At 47.0% G+C, this 16,304-nt stretch overlaps 1 protein-coding gene across 7 annotated transcripts in view; it reads left to right on the forward strand.

Annotated features, from left to right (window-relative positions):
* prom2 (prominin 2) overlaps window positions 1-15,456 on the forward strand; it is a 185,348-nt gene extending 169,892 nt beyond the window's left edge. For all 7 annotated transcript variants that reach the window (XM_038821458.1, XM_038821457.1, XM_038821456.1 and 4 more), the window contains 6 exons: window positions 2,042-2,122; window positions 7,074-7,142; window positions 9,712-9,801; window positions 10,894-11,006; window positions 12,409-12,432; window positions 14,865-15,456. In XM_038821458.1, the coding sequence (XP_038677386.1) occupies window positions 2,042-2,122; window positions 7,074-7,142; window positions 9,712-9,801; window positions 10,894-11,006; window positions 12,409-12,432; window positions 14,865-14,883 (396 nt within the window). In that variant the 3' untranslated portion in view covers window positions 14,884-15,456. The remainder of the gene's footprint in view (window positions 1-2,041; window positions 2,123-7,073; window positions 7,143-9,711; window positions 9,802-10,893; window positions 11,007-12,408; window positions 12,433-14,864) is intronic.
* Window positions 15,457-16,304: the final 848 nt, after the last annotated feature.

Genomic DNA, 16,304 nt, shown 5'->3' on the forward strand with positions numbered 1-16,304 from the left:
CACACACTGTGACTGCGTTACACGCACTGTGGCTGTGTTACACACACTGGGACTGTGTTACACACACTGTGACTGCGTTACACACACTGTACTGTGTTACACACACTGATTGTGTTACACACACTGTGACTGCTTTACACACACTGTGACTGCGTTACACACACTGTAGCTGCATTACACACACTGTGACTGCGTTACACACACTGTGACTGCGTTACACACACTGTGACTGCATTACACACACTGTGACTGCGTTACACGCACTGTGACTGCGTTACACACATTGTGACTGCGTTACACACATTGTGACTGCGTTACACACACTGACTGTGTTACACACACTGTGATTGCGTTACACACTGTGACTGCTTTACATACACTGACTGCATTACACACACTGTGACTGCGTTACACGCATTGTGACTGCATTACGTGCATTATGACTGCGTTACACGCACTGTGACTGTGTTACACCCACCGTGACTGCGTTGCACCCACTGTGTCCCTCAGGGATCAGTGTTGGGCCCACAATTGTTCACAATTTACATAGATGATTTGGAGTTGGGGACCAAGTGCAATGTGTCCAAGTTTGCAGATGACACTAAGATGAGTGGTAAAGCAAAAAGTGCAGAGGACACTGGAAGTCTGCAGAGAGATTTGGATAGTTTAAGTGATAGGCGAGGGTCTGGCAGATGGAATACAATGTTGATAAATGTGAGGTTATCCATTTTGGTAGGAATAACAGCAAAAGGGATTATTATTTAATTGATAAAATATTAAAACATGCTGCTGTGCAGAGAGACCTGGGTGTGCTAGTGCATGTGTCGCAAAAAGTTGGTTTACAGGTGCAACAGGTGATTAAGAAGGTGAATGGAGTTTTGTCCTTCATTGCTAGAGGGATGGAGTTTAAGACTAGAGAGGTTAGGCTGCAATTGTATAAGGTGTTAGTGAGGCCACACCAGGGGTATTGTGTTCAGTTTTGGTCTCCTTACCTGAGAAAGGACATACTGGCGCTGGAGGGTGTGCAGAGGAGATTCACTAGGTTAATCCCAGAGCTGAGGGGGTTGGATTACAAGGAGAGGTTGAGTAGACTGGGACTGTACTCGTTGGAATTTAGAAGAATGCGAGGGGGGGGGGGGGATTTTATAGAAACATATAAAATTATGAAGGGAATAGATAGGATAGATGTGGGCAGGTTGTTTCCACTGGTGGGTGAAAGCAGAACTAGGGGACATAGCCTCAAAATAAGGGGAAGTAGATTTAGGACTGATTTTAGGAGGAACTTCTTCACCCAAAGGGTTGTGAATCTATAGAATTCCTTGCCCAGTGAAGCAGTTGAGGCTCCTTCATTAAATGTTTTCAAGATAAAGATAGGTAGTTTTTGAAGGATAAAGGAATAAAGGGTGATGATGTTCGGGCAGGAAAGTTGAATCCATAAAAGATCAGCCATGATCTCATTGAATGACGGAGCAGGCTCGAGGGGCCAGGTGGCCGACTCCTGCTCCTAGTTCTTATGTAACTGATTTACACCCAGTGACTGCGCTACACACACTGTGACCTGCGCTACACACAATGGTGACTGCATTATTACACAGTGTGTACTCACGTTATAAACAGTGGACCTACTATTACACACAGTGACTGCCTTGCACATATTGCACGGTGTTATACACACTGTAACTTTGCTACCACATTGTGTTACACACCCTGACTGCGTTACACCCTGACTGCAGTTTACACACACTGTGTTACACCACCCTGACTGGCGTTACACACACTGTGTACACACCCTGACTGCGTTACACACACTGTGTTACACACCATGGACTGCGTTACACACACTGTGTACACACACCCTGACTGCGTTACACACACTGTGTCACACACCCTGACTGCGTTACACACACTGTGTTACACCCACTGACTGCGTTACACACACTGGTACAACCTGACCTGCGTTACACACACTGTGTTACACACCTGACTGCGTTACACACACTGTGACTGTTTATTCTAACTCTGATTTGACGCATTCTTCCAGGTAAACGGAAACGCGACTTTATCGAAGGTAGATTCTGCACAGACATTTCTCCACACAAAAGCTTTGGGTATTATTAAAAATGTGAGTATCACAGAAGGATTTGTGTGCATTTCCAAAAAGAACCTTTAACGAAATGTTTCTGTGGAATGCAAATGAATGTTATGTTTGAGATGTTGATGAATGGAAGTTTCAGGCCAAGCACAATGCGTGGAGTAGGCTCACGCAGATCTTCCCACAGCTGGAAATGGTGGAGCTGTGGTAATGCTCACTGGATTAATATTCCGGAGGCCCAGGTTCATGGCTTCAAATCCCAACAGGGAATCTGGCCGAATTTAATTGTGAATAAATGAAGAAAGAAAGTTAGTCTTAGTAATGATGACCATAAAACACGTTGATTATTACAAAAACCTATCTGGTTCACTAATGTCACTTTAGTGAAGGAAATCTGCCAACCTTACCTGGTCTGGTCTACATGTGACTCCAGCTCCACAGCAATGTGGTTGGCTCTTAAATGCCCTCTGAAATGGCCCAGCAAACCACTCAGTTAAAGGGCAATGAGGAATGGGCAACAAATTCTGACCTTGCCAATGATGGCCACATCACATGAAAGAGCATTAAAAGAACTCAGATGTTAAGTTGACATCTGGACAACAATGTAGCTGGAATGGTAAGTAGAAGAACTTGAGCTTCTCAGTGGATTGAGAGCCACAGGTGAAGTTGCATTGTCTGACCCACACAGCATCATCCAGCATCCCTCTGTTACAGAGAGAGGAGCCTTAATTGCCCTGATCTGTATTTGATTTGATCCTCATTCCAAAGGTGAAAGGGCGGTGTTTGACCGAACTGGAATTATGAGTCTTTCATCTCTTTAGAATCCCTACTGTACAGAGGGAGGCCATTCGGCCCCTCGGGTCTGCACTGACCCTCTCAAAGAGCATTCTACCTAGGCCCATTCCCAATCCTATCCCTATAACCCGACCTAACCTGCACATCTTTGGACTGTGGGAGGAACCCCACCCAGACATGGGGAGGGCATGCAAACTCCAAAGTTATCCAAGGCCGGAATTGAACTCGGGTCTCTGGCGCTGTGAGGTAGTAGTGCTAACCACTATGCCACTGTACCATCCACTGGATTATTCATTCCCAGTGGATATTGAACTGTGTTAAACAATCTGCTCCATAGTGCTATGACACCCTGGGAGTGTGCCTGGTCACTTCCTGCCCCACAGACCCCAAAGTCCCAACATAAGCTACCTCACAGTGCCAGAGACGCGAGTTCAATTCCGACCTTGGGTAACTGTGTGGAGTTTGCATGCCCTCCCCATTAAGCAATAATTTATGTATTTTCCTGTGATCCTCAACCCTTGATTATTCCAATGAGTTACAGGCACTAGATTTATATGTAAACATTTAAAAAACTGTTTATTTATAACACGGAAAAAGATAAATATATGATGGTAAGAATGGAACAATCGTCTGCTAATCCAACTATTCCCCAATCCTCATCCCACCCTCCACCCAGACACACACAAGACAGACACACGGTGGAGGGGTAGGAAAGGTTAAAAATAACAGGGATTAAGTGGTATGAGAGATTTGAAGATCTTCGCTGTTGGGGCTGAGCTCTTTGTAGGCGGTGATCTCTACAGAATGAGAGGTGTTGAACTGTCGGTTGGATTGGATCTTCAAGCTGGACCACTCAGATGTGCGGATATTGTTGTGAAACATTTTTCCTGCCCTGTGTTCCTTTCCTTTATCCCCGTCCTGTTGCCTGCTTTGACCCACAGTCTTCTGGTTAGCTGCTACAACATGACTGTGCTCTTTGGGATTTATGTTAATCTACAGATTGTAGGCAGAGATGGATCAGGCCAAGATGTACCAGAATCTATGATATTGATTTGATCAACCTTGCAAGCAGCCAATCGGTGGATGTAGAATTTTCAGCCACCTCCTATTGTTGCCGGTGATTGGTGGAGCTATTCAGAATCTTCCAGGGAGGAAGGCGGGTCTTTTGCAGAACATAGAATATACAGTGCAGAAGGAGGCTATTCGGCCCATCGAGTCTGCACCGACCCACTTAAGCCCTCACTTCCACCCTATCCCCGTAACCCAATGACCCATCCTAACTTTTTTTCGGACACTAAGGGTAATTTATCATGGCCAATCCACCTAACCTGCACATCTTTGGACTGTGGGAGGAAACCGTAGCACCCGGAGGAAACCCACGCAGACACGGGGAGAACGTGCAGACTCCGCACAGTAAGCTTTCAGCCAGGTGGCTACTGGAAGGCTCACTCTCTCTCTGCTGCTCTTTCTCTCTTTCGGCCTGGCGATATCTAAAACCTCCAGGTCAGTTCTGTGAAGGCTCTCCTAGTGAGAAGGCAGACCACACTCAAGCTTGTGGAAAGCTTCTGGAGTAAAAAAACGAGTCGTCACTCACCAGGCCTGTAACCTTATAATCCTCTCTCTGGAAGGCTGGGAAGAGCTCGAAATTCTCTAAAATACCGCCAGCATTTGTGCACAGTAATAAGGCAGAATCTCAAACTTAAAGCCCAGGAATAGATCAAGGAGGCAGAAGCTCCATCCGGTGGAAGAAGGGCGGAAACGCATTGACCTGAAGTCTGTGTAAAGCTCCATCTGGCGGTGGAAGGACAGTACTGCACACACCTGGAATATTGGGTAAATGCCACCCAGTGGTCGAAGGACAGAATTGCACCAACCTAAACCTCTTGAGTAAATCTATTTTCCACAGGCCGCAACTGCAGCACCGAAGTGTAATCTCAAACCTTTCCCTTTAATCCCTGTTTTTTTTATCCACTCTTATCAATACCTTGTGTCTGTCTTGTGTGTGTCTGACAGAGGGTGGGACGGGGTTTTGAGGGGTAGGGAGATCAGCAGACCATTGGTCTGTTATTTCTTGGCAGATATAATTATCTTTTCCTTTTGTTATTAATAAACAGTTTGTTAATGTTTACTTATAAATCTGGTGTCTGTAACTCATTGGAGCAGTTGCGGTTAAAGATCTCAGAAAAGACAAACTATTGGTTAATTCACTTATGTAGGGGCGCTGGGGTCTGTGGGGCTGGAACTGATCGTGCACTCTCCCATAACACAGGCCAGATTCTCAGGCTGTGGGATCCCCTCTAGTGATTAACATGTGTTGGGCTGAGCCTTACCCAAGGACAATGCACTTCATGTCTGCTCAGACTCTGATATGTGGTCAGCTTCAGCAGACTCACCAACAGCTTATCTCAGTTAAACAGAGTATCACAGCAGCAGTTTTCACAAGGCCTCTTGAGTGATCTGGTACCTTTTAATGGGAGAGGTTTCCGGAAACTTCCCCTCCTCAGCTTTATCTTCAGGCTTTGAATGCTCACTGACTGCTCTGTTTATCTGAAGGGAGTTCCAGCTAAGATTTGAGCGAGAATTCCCCTCTTTGGGGAGAGATTCAAAAGGATTCTGGTTAGCTCTGCAGTTCCAATCAAAACTGATACCAAACACAAAGAGAATCACCCAGCGGTGCACTCCAGAAAAAAAAAGCACCAATCCATATTGAGAATCTGCTTAGCCCCAGGATTGCAAAGGAGTTAATTGGTTGCCAGCCAAGTCCATCAAAATGACATCATGGGCTATGCCACAGAGCATACTGAGGGGTCTGCCGGATCTGTCCAAATGGCAGCTTGCGGCGGGGATGGGGGGGTGGGTGGGAGGGGGAGGCGGTTATGGCGGGGATGTGGGGGTGGGTGGGTGGGGGGGGGGGTGATGGGGGTGGAGGGGAGGTGGTTATGGGCGGGGAGGTGGGGAAGTGGGGGGGATTTAGCTCAAAACCAGAAGTCTGTAATGTTGCACAGGACAGGGATTCTAAAAAGTGCAACACGGAACAGTCAAGGATTTAATAAGTTCCTTACGATAGAGAAGAGTCCAAATAACGGGAGAAAATCCTTAAACCATCGGTTCATTTCCCAGAAATTAACTGGCTCTTTAAAAGGTGTTTGAGCACCTGAACTGAGTTTGCAGATTTCACAACAGTGCCATCTGCATAAGACAGTAAGTGAAGCAGAGGCCATGTGAACAATAATGTGGACTATTATTGAAGGAGTATTCAGATAATAGGGATGGTGCTAAGGCATTGTATATATTCAGGGCCCTGCAGTATGGAAGGCCTTCAGAAAGCCGATGGGCGTGGTACTGCACATTTGCATCCCCATGGTCATTAAAGTTTGTTCGCTTGTTATTTCATATTTGTAAATACCTTTTAAACAGCCTTTGGGGAGTCAGGAGGTGAGTTACTCATCACAGAAATCCCAGCTGACTGCTCTTTCAGCTGCAGTATTTATGTGGCTGGTCACGTTCAGTTTCTGGTCCATGGTAATCACAAGGATATTGATGGTGGAGGATTCAGTGGTGGTAATGTCATTGAATGTCCAAAGGAGATGGTTAGACAGGAGAGGCTTTCAGTATTGAGGAGGTGAGGCCAGACAGCAAGGTTATTAACCTGGTGAAGAGTAGCACACCTCATGAGCGATGTATAACCACAAATCCCAACATGTTACACTTGGCATAAGGAGCTGGGAGTGGTGAAGGTGAAAATCTACCCCATTGAGTACCAGCAGGATCCTGAGCTGACCATTTTCCACTTCCCTGGGTTGGTGATACTGAGGCCAACTGTGACCCTGCTTTGGATGTATTAACTGGGCATTGATTGCAGCTGGATTTCTGGTCAATATTGTTCAAGGACATGGCATCATTGGACCTGTGAACTTGCAGTTCTTATGCTCAGCACTATAGAATATGATGCATTGTCCCACATTGTACACAGATTTATAACTGCTGCATACTAACCCTGTGTCTTAGGGATTATAACCTCCTTTATAGCAAAAAACTTTTCAGAAAATCCAGTTTGTTCCTGTCCGCAGTAACTAACCACCTCCTGGGCTTAAGTAGCTAATGAATCAATCTCGGTTGAAGAGTAAGCTAAAATATTCTATTAACAAAAATAAATATGAACTGGCCATACTTTTCATCATGACAGGAATCGAAGATCTTTCTGGATTGTCAGTTCGATTATTTAATTGCCTATGTCAATTGGACCAAGACAATGGTAAGCTAACGCGCTCAGCAAAGCAATCTTCAAGGTCAGAATACATAGCATTGTGTGGCTAGCTCTGACTGAAAACCAAGACTAGAAGCCTGGGGGTGGGCAATGAAGAGTAGCATAAACAGAAAGATAAATTCCATAGAAATTGATGTGTGTCTGGGAGTGAGTTATACAGAGTGATGTGTGTCTGGGAGAGTTATACAGAGTGATGTGTGTCTGGGAGTGGGTTATACAGAGTGATGTGTGTCTGGGAGTGGGTTATACAGAGTGATGTGTGTCTGGGAATGGGTTATACAGAGTGATGTGTGTCTGGGAGTGGGTTATACAGAATGATGTGTGTCTGGGAGTGGGTTATAGAGTGATGTGTGTCTGGGAGTGGGTTATACAGAGTGATGTGCATCTGGGAATGGGTTATACAGAGTGATGTGTGTCTGGGAGTGGTTTATACAGAGTGATGTGTGTCTGGGAGTGGGTTATACAGAGTGATGTGTATCTGGGAGTGGGTTATAGAGTGATGTGTGTCTGGGAGTGGGTTATACAGAGTGATGTGTGTCTGGGAGTGGGTTATACAGAGTGATGTGTGTCTGGGAGTGGGTTATACAGAGTGGTGTGTGTCTGGGAGTGGGTTATAGAGTGATGTGTGTCTGGGAGTGGGTTATACAGAGTGATGTGCATCTGGGAATGGGTTATACAGAGTGATGTGTGTCTGGGAGTGGGTTATACAGAGTGATGTGTGCCTGGGAGTGGGTTATACAGAGTGATGTGTGTCTGGGAGTGGGTTATACAGAGTGATGTGTGTCTGGGAGTGGGTTATACAGAGTGATGTGTATCTGGGAGTGGGTTATAGAGTGATGTGTGTCTGGGAGTGGGTTATACAGAGTGATGTGTGTCTGGGAGTGGGTTATACAGAGTGATGTGTGTCTGGGAGTGGGTTATACAGAGTGATGTGTGTCTGGGAGTGGGTTATACAGAGTGATGTGTGTCTGGTAGTGGGTTATACAGAGTGATGTGTGTCTGGGAGTGGGTTATAGAGTGATGTGTGTCTGGGAGTGGGTTATACAGAGTGATGTGCGTCTGGGAATGGGTTATACAGAGTGATGTGTGTCTGGGAGTGGGTTATACAGAGTGATGTGCGCCTGGGAGTGGGTTATACAGAGTGATGTGTGTCTGGGAGTGGGTTATAGAGTGATGTGTGTCTGGGAGTGGGTTATACAGAGTGATGTGCGCCTGGGAGTGGGTTATACAGAGTGATGTGTGTCCGGGAGTGGGTTATACAGAGTGATGTGTGTCTGGGAGTGGGTTATACAGAGTGATGTGTATCCGGGAGTGGGTTATACAGAGTGATGTGTGTCTGGGAGTGGGTTATACAGAGTGATGTGTATCTGGGAGTGGGTTATAGAGTGATGTGTGTCTGGGAGTGGGTTATACAGAGTGATGTGTGTCTGGGAGTGGGTTATACAGAGTGATGTGTGACTGGGAGTGGGTTATACAGAGTGATGTGTGTCTGGGAGTGGGTTATACAGAGTGATGTGTGTCTGGGAGTGGGTTATACAGAGTGATGTGTGTCTGGGAGTGGGTTATACAGAGTGATGTGTGTCTGGGAGTGGGTTATACAGAGTGATGTGTGTCTGGGAGTGGGTTATACAGAGTGATGTGTGTCTGGGAGTGGGTTATAGAGTGATGTGTGTCTGGGAGTGGGTTATACAGAGTGATGTGCATCTGGGAATGGGTTATACAGAGTGATGTGTGTCTGGGAGTGGGTTATACAGAATGATATGCACCTGGGAGTGGATTATACAGAGTGATGTGTGTCTGGGAGTGGGTTATACAGAGTGATGTGTGTCTGGGAGTGGGTTATACAGAGTGATGTGTGTCTGGAAGTGGTTTATACAGAGTGATGTGTGTCTGGGAGTGGGTTATACAGAGTGATGTGTATCTGGGAGTGGGTTATAGAGTGATGTGTGTCTGGGAGTGGGTTATACAGAGTGATGTGTGACTGGGAGTGGGTTATACAGAGTGATGTGTGTCTGGGAGTGGGTTATACAGAGTGATGTGTGACTGGGAGTGGGTTATACAGTGATGTGTGTCTGGGAGTGGGTTATAGAGTGATGTGTGTCTGGGAGTGGGTTATAGAGTGATGTGTGTCTGGGAGTGGGTTATACAGAGTGATGTGTGTCTGGGAGTGGGTTATAGAGTAATGTGTGTCTGGGAGTGAGTTATACAGAGTCATGTGTGTCTGGGAGTGGGCTATAGAGTGATGTGTGTCTGGGAGTGGGTTATAGAGTGATGTGTGTCTGGGAGTGGGTTATACAGAGTGATGTGTGTCTGGGAGTGGGTTATACAGAGCGATGTGTGTCTGGGAGTGGGTTATACAGAGCGATGTGTGTCTGGGAGTGGGTTATACAGAGTGATGTGTGTCTGGGAGTGGGTTATACAGAGTGATGTGTGTCTGGGAGTGGGTTACATGAATTGTGTGAGATCCTTGATGATGTTTTATTTGAGATGGTTTGATTATTAAGAATGGTACAGTCTGATTTTGGTTTCTTCAGTGGAAAGTGATTTTTTTTTCCAGATCACGGAGAATCTCGCACGGTGCCGACCAGTAGCTGATGCATTTGATTCCGTTGAAACAATCGCTTGCTCTTACTTTCTGGACTCTTTGGTAAGAAAGAGCAGCAGGATAGGGAGGAGGGGGCTGTATAGGGAGGAGGGGGTAGGATAGGGAGGAGGGGGTAGGATAGGGAGGAGGGGGCAGTATAGGGAGGAGGGGGCTGTATAGAGGGAGGGGGCAGGATAGGGAGGAGGGGCAGGATAGGGAGGAGGTGATAGGATGAAGAGGAGGGGGCAGGTTGGGGAGGGGAGGAGGTGAAGGAGGAATGGGCCGGATAGGGAGGAGGGGGCAGGTTGAAGAGGAGGGGGCAGGTTGCGGAGGGGGGGTGCAGGTGAAGGAGGAATGGGCCGGATAGGGAGGAGGGGGCAGGTTGAAGAGGAGGGGGCAGGATAAGGGCAGGGGGCTGTATAGGGGAGGGGGCAGGATAGGGAGGAAGGGGCAGGATAGGGAGGAGGGGGCTGTATAGGGGGAGGGGGCTGTATAGGGGGAGGGGTCTGTATAGGGAGGGGGCAGGATAGGGAGGTAGGGGCTGTATAGGGGGAGGGGGCTGTATAGGGAGGAGGGACAGGATAGGGAGGAGGGGGCAGGTTGAAGAGGAGGGGGCAGGTTGCGGAGGGGGCGGGGCAGGTGAAGGAGGAAGGGGCAGGATAGGGAGGAGGGGGCTGTATAGGGAGGAGGGGGCAGGTTGAAGAGGAGGGGTGAGTTGTGGAGGAAGGGCAGCTGAAGGAGGAAGGGGCCGGGTAGTGAGGAGGGGACTGTATAAGAGGAGGGGGCACGATAGGGGGAGGGACCTGCCCCGGGACTGTTTTGTGGGGGCAGTGTAGATGGTGAGGAAATGGTGCAGCAGTTGGGGGTGAAGTGGGGGGATTGGGTTGGGTGGTAGGTGTTGGGTTGAGTATGTTGTGGACGTGACGGTCAGGTTCAACTCTGGGTAGCATCAAATGAAAATGTGCCAACCTTTTGCCTCTAGTGGTAATGGGCACTTGATTTATTCTGGTCATACGGGTGCCCTTAGATCAAGTACATCAAGACCTGAATGTGGACTATAATCTATAACACGGGCAGTACTATGTTTTGCACCATGTGATTGAAGGTCCGGTAAAATAGAATTGAGGAGTAACAATATCCACCTGTCTCTGACAGAACGCTTTCTGGTTTAGCCTGGGATGGAGCACTATATTCTTCATTCCGAGCATCATATTTGCAGTGAAGCTGGCCAAATTTTATCGACGCATGAAAACTTCCGATCTGTACGAGTAAGTAAAGCTGGATCAGTGCTTATAAAGATACACTTTGCATTCATTCAAACCCTCTCCCTCTGTCCTAATGACCCTTACAGTCAATGAAATACTTTGGAAGCATAATCACTATTGTAATACGAACCTGAGAAATAGGAGCAGGAGGAGGCCATTCGGCCCCTCTGCTCCACGATAAAATCATGGTTGTTGACCCTCTGTTTCCCCATCATTGCTGCTCTTAGAGTCCAAATGTCTTCTGCTCTCAGCCTGGAATATACTCACCGATTAACACTACCCTCTGGGGTAAAGAATTCCAAAGGGTCGCAAGCCTCTGAGTGAAGACATTTATCTTCATCTCCCAATTCCAGGGAGGTTGGTATGAACGTTGGGCCAGGAGTAAACCTAGGGCGACAAGTTGATAGAGCAACGTGTCCCATGTCTGGGCAATTTTGCCAGAGGCAGGTAAATATTGGAAAGATCTACCAACAATGGCCAATGAGTAGGTTAGTGAGGATAGGAAGGACTCCATGGTGATCTCCCCAGCATCAGAGTGACCTCCTGCTGAATGCCAAAGCCCGAGCTCCATGTGATAGGTCAGGTGACCATAGGGTCTGATTATTCGTGCCCTATTTGACAGTGGGCATGGAAACGCCGCTTCCTGTGGCTCAAACAGTTCCTGCAGAGGAATTTCTCACAGGCTTTGTCCCTTCTCAGTCTCGAATTTTATGAATGTCTCTGAGGACTTGCCTGGCTGGCTGAGCGACAGACAGTAATTGGACGGGGCTCTTGGGAGAGACCAATTAAGAGGCTGCACCCAGGAAGATGACTCAGGCAAGCAGAGCTCAAAGACCCTCAGGAACGTGACCCGTATTCATCCCCATTGGAAAATCATTTTCAAAGGCAGTAAGATTGTGCTCGATGAGTCTTTATGATGTTGAGATGCTGGTGTTGGACTGGGATGAGCACAGTAAGAAGTCTTACAACACCAGGTTAAAGTCCAACAGGTTTATTTTGAATCCCAATCTTTTGGAGCGCAGCTCCTTACTCAGGTGAGTGAAGAGGTAGGTTCCACAAACAGATACGGCAGTTTTTGTCAGTGCTGATTTGACATGGTCTTCCACTTCTCAAGGTCAGGGCCAGGAGGTAGGTTCCAAATCTACCTCAACCAAAATCAGACCCACACTTGCTGTTATTCTGAATCTCATGCTAGTCATCTGAGCTAACCGTACCCCAACATTATACAGAATGGTGTAAAATTCAATCTAAACTTTCAGCAAAATAGCTTGAAACACAATTAGAATCGACCCGACCCCACCTGTCTCCTTGAAATGATGATTTCCTTGCCTGGCGGCCAGTAACTGTATTTCTGTGTGCGGCGTACAGCACTCACTCATCTTTTCCTTTTTCTTTTTTCTTTCAGTAACGGTGACTCTCAATTTGAGATGTAAGTATGGCGGATCATTGACTGAAGTTACTGCCCCCCACCCCAATAGCTGTCGGACATTTTGTGAGGACCCCATGTATCCTTGTAATGGGTGCAAATTGAGGCACATCAAAGGGACAGGAGGAGGCCATGCAGCCCCGCGAGGCCTGTCCTATCATTCAGTCAGACCATGGCCGATCTGGCTATTTGCCAACCCCTGCTCCGGGGACCCATTTTTACCAACCGGTCAACCTTCGAGACCCAACCCGGCCGACCTTCGCGACCCACGCCGGCCGACCTGAGCGACCCACCATTTTCTCTTACCTTGTTTGCTGCTGACAAAAATGGAGGAAATGGTTTTGGGTCCCTTTGGCCCTCGTACTCGCTCCTCCAATGGAACCTGTTGGATGAAGGTGAAGCCTTCCGGTGTGGGAAAGTACGGAGTCTCCAGCTGTCCAAAGTTCTGCATTTTTTTCCTGTAAAATTTTAACAAATAAACCCCCCCCCCCGAACTTGTAAAAATATAAAATAAAATTAATAAAATAAATGAAAAAATAAAAATAAATGAATAAAATAAATATTGACATAGATGATTTGGAGTTGGGGACCAAGGGCAATGTGTCCAGGTTTGCAGACGACACTAAGATGAGTGGTAAAGCAAAAAGTGCAGAGGATACTGGAAGTCTGCAGAGGGATTTGGATAGGTTAAGTGAATGGGCTAGGGTCTGGCAGAAGGAATACAATGTTGATAAATGTGAGGTTATCCATTTTGGTAGGAATAACAGCAAAAGGGATTATTATTTAAATGGCAAAATATTAAAGCATGCTGCTGTGCAGAGAGACCTGGGTGTGCTAGTGCATGAGTCGCAAAAAGTTGGTTTACAGGTGCAACAGGTGATTAAGAAGGTAAATGGAATTTTGTCCTTCATTGCTTGAGGGGTGGAGTTTAAGACTAGAGAGGTTAGGCTGCAATTGTATAAGGTGTTAGTGAGGCCACACCAGGGGTATTGTGTTCAGTTTTGGTCTCCTTACCTGAGAAAGGATGTACTGGCGCTGGAGGGTGTGCAGAGGTGATTCACAAGGTTAATCCCAGAGCTGAAGGGGTTGGATTATGAGGAGAGGTTGAGTAGACTGGGACTGTACTCGTTGGAATTTAGAAGGATGCGGGAGGATCTTATAGAAACATATAAAATTATGAAGAGAATAGATAGGATAGATGTGGGCAGGTTGTTTCCACTGGCGGGTGAAAGCAGAACTAGGGGGCATAGCCTCAAAATAAGGGGAAGTAGATTTAGGACTGAGTTGAGAAGGAACTTCTTCACCCAAAGGGTTGTGACCTCATTGAAAGTTTAAAATGATGTACCCTCATTCCCGACCCATTGAAGCCAGGTTCCTAATTCTTTTTGGATATAGCTGGGGTTAGTTCTGTGGGGTGGGGGAGGGGGTGATGGGTTAGCCCCATCTCCAGCCCCCCCACCCCCACTCCGCACTTTGCTTCTGAGGTAGGAGAAAGAGACTGGACTGTCAGAATAACTGGGTGAAATTCTGCGGAGGCCCAGCAGAGTATCCAAGACCATCCCGTGTGGACTGAGGGAGCTCCCCCATTCTTTGCGGATGGTTCTTTTAAGTGGCCAAGTTTTAATTCAATGGGATCTGGGCCCTACTCAGCCCAACGCAACGAGCCAGTGGCACTGGCCCTCCCCCACTCCAGCAGCACCAACTGAATGGGTTTTACCGACAATCTGACAACTTCACTTTTTGTTTTTTCTTGGAATGTCACGATGAAATCTGAACTCACTTTCGACATGTAGATCTGCCATACTGACAGGTTGCTGACTTTCAATTTGTGTATTTAGGCCGAAGGGAAGGAAAGAGGCAATATAGACTTAATGGCACAATTTGGGCAGCACAGTAGCACAAGTGGATAGCACTGTGGCTTCACAGCACCAGTGTCCCAGGTTCGATTCCCCGCTGGGTCACTGTCTGTGCGGAGTCTGCACGTTCTCCCCGTGTCTGCGTGGGTTTCCTCCGGGTGCTCCGGTTTCCTCCCACAGTCCAAAGACGGGCAGGTTAGGTGGATTGGCCATGATAAACTGCCCTTAGTGTCCAAAAAGGTTCGGAGGGGTTATTGGGTTACAGGGATAGGGTGGCAGTGAGGGCTTAAGTGGGTCGGTGCAGACTCGATGGGCCGAATGGCCTCCTTTCTGCACTGTATGTTCTATGTTCTAAACAGTGTTCAGGGAGCTGGGGGTGTATGTGCATTGATCTTCGAAGGTGCCAGGATAAACTGAGGAGTGAGGGAGTGGGACTGACAAGGTGACTCTGCAGGGAGCCACCATGTGGGCTGAATGGCCTCCTTCTGTGCTGTAGCTATGACTGATATCCACAAAATTGTTTATCACGTGAAGACGAGAGAGACAAAAGTAAGTAATATTATCTCTGCTTTGATTTAGGAACCCTCTACAGCAATAATTCAGATTCTCTGAAGCCAGAAATTGGGATTTTATCAAGATACTGAAAATTGCAGCTCCCGCTGACTGCCCCATGTGGGTAAAAATGAATGAACCAGTGACGTTAGACAAGATTCCCCTTGAGTTCAGTATTACCAAAGTGCAGTGAGTTGGAATGACAGTGTATGTAGTTGGAATGACAGTGTATGTAGTTGGAATGACAGTGTATGTAGTTGGAATGACAGTGTATGTAGTTGGAATGAAGTTTTGTGGAAACATGCGACGTGGTTTGTTGCTGCGCCCATCTTTCTCGGAGCGCCATGTTGGAATCCGTCCAATCAGCTTGCTGCTCCTGATGCCGTGCCAAAACATCTCTTCCTAACATCACAACTGACGAAACTGTAACAATCCCTCCACAGTCCTTCTCAACCTGTCTTCACACTATTTGCTCAACATTCTTTTACATTCTTGCACGGATATGGACAGTGCCGGCTAATCCAGCATTTATTGTCCATCCCTAATTGCCCTTGAGAAGGTGGGGGTGAGTTACCTTCTTGAATCACTGCAGTCCATGTGGTGTAGATACACCCACTGTGCTGTTAGGAAGGGAGTTCCAGGATTTTGACCCAGTGACAATGAAGGATCAGTGATTTATTTCCAAGTCAGGGAGGTGCGTGACGTTTAAAAAATTTTTAAAAAAAATGATTTAAAGATAATCTTTATTGTCAGAAGTAGGCTTACATTAACACTGCAATGAAGTTACTGTGAAAATCCCCGAGTCGCTACATTCCGGCACCTGTTCGGGTTCACAGAAGGAGAATTCAGAATGTCCAAATTACCTAACAGCACATCTTTCGGGGCTTCTGGGAGGAAACCGGAGCACCCGGAGGAAACCCAAGCAGACATGGTGAGAACGTGTAGACTCCGCACAGACAGTGACCCAAGCCGGGAATCGAACCTGGGACCCTGGCGCTGTGAAGCAACAGTGCTAACCACTGCTCTACCATTCTGTCCCTGGGGAACCTCTAGGTGGTGGTGTTCCCACGTGTCTGCCTTTGTCCTTCTAGATGGCAGAGGTTATGGTTTGGAAGGTCCTGTTGAAGGAGCCAGGGTGAGCTGTTAGTGCTGGATGAATAGAAATGTTCTCCAATCAAACACAAAGAAGATATCCAAGCCATTGTCTTCATTCCCCAAACTGTTCACAATCTTGATGTCCTATTTCACATTGAGGTGAATGTCCAACCCTATATCTTTTCCTTTCACCAAACCTTTTAAAAAAAATAAGTTTAGAGTGCCCAATTAATTTTTTCCAATTAAGGGGCATTTTAGCGTGTTCAATCCACCTATCCTGCACATCTTTTGGGTTGTGGAGGCAAAACCCACACAAACACGGTGAGAATGTGCAAACTTCACACGGACAGTGATTCAGGGCCGGGATCGAAC

This window comes from Scyliorhinus canicula, chromosome 16 (genome assembly GCF_902713615.1).
Source record: "Scyliorhinus canicula chromosome 16, sScyCan1.1, whole genome shotgun sequence".
Classification (NCBI taxonomy): domain Eukaryota; kingdom Metazoa; phylum Chordata; class Chondrichthyes; order Carcharhiniformes; family Scyliorhinidae; genus Scyliorhinus; species Scyliorhinus canicula.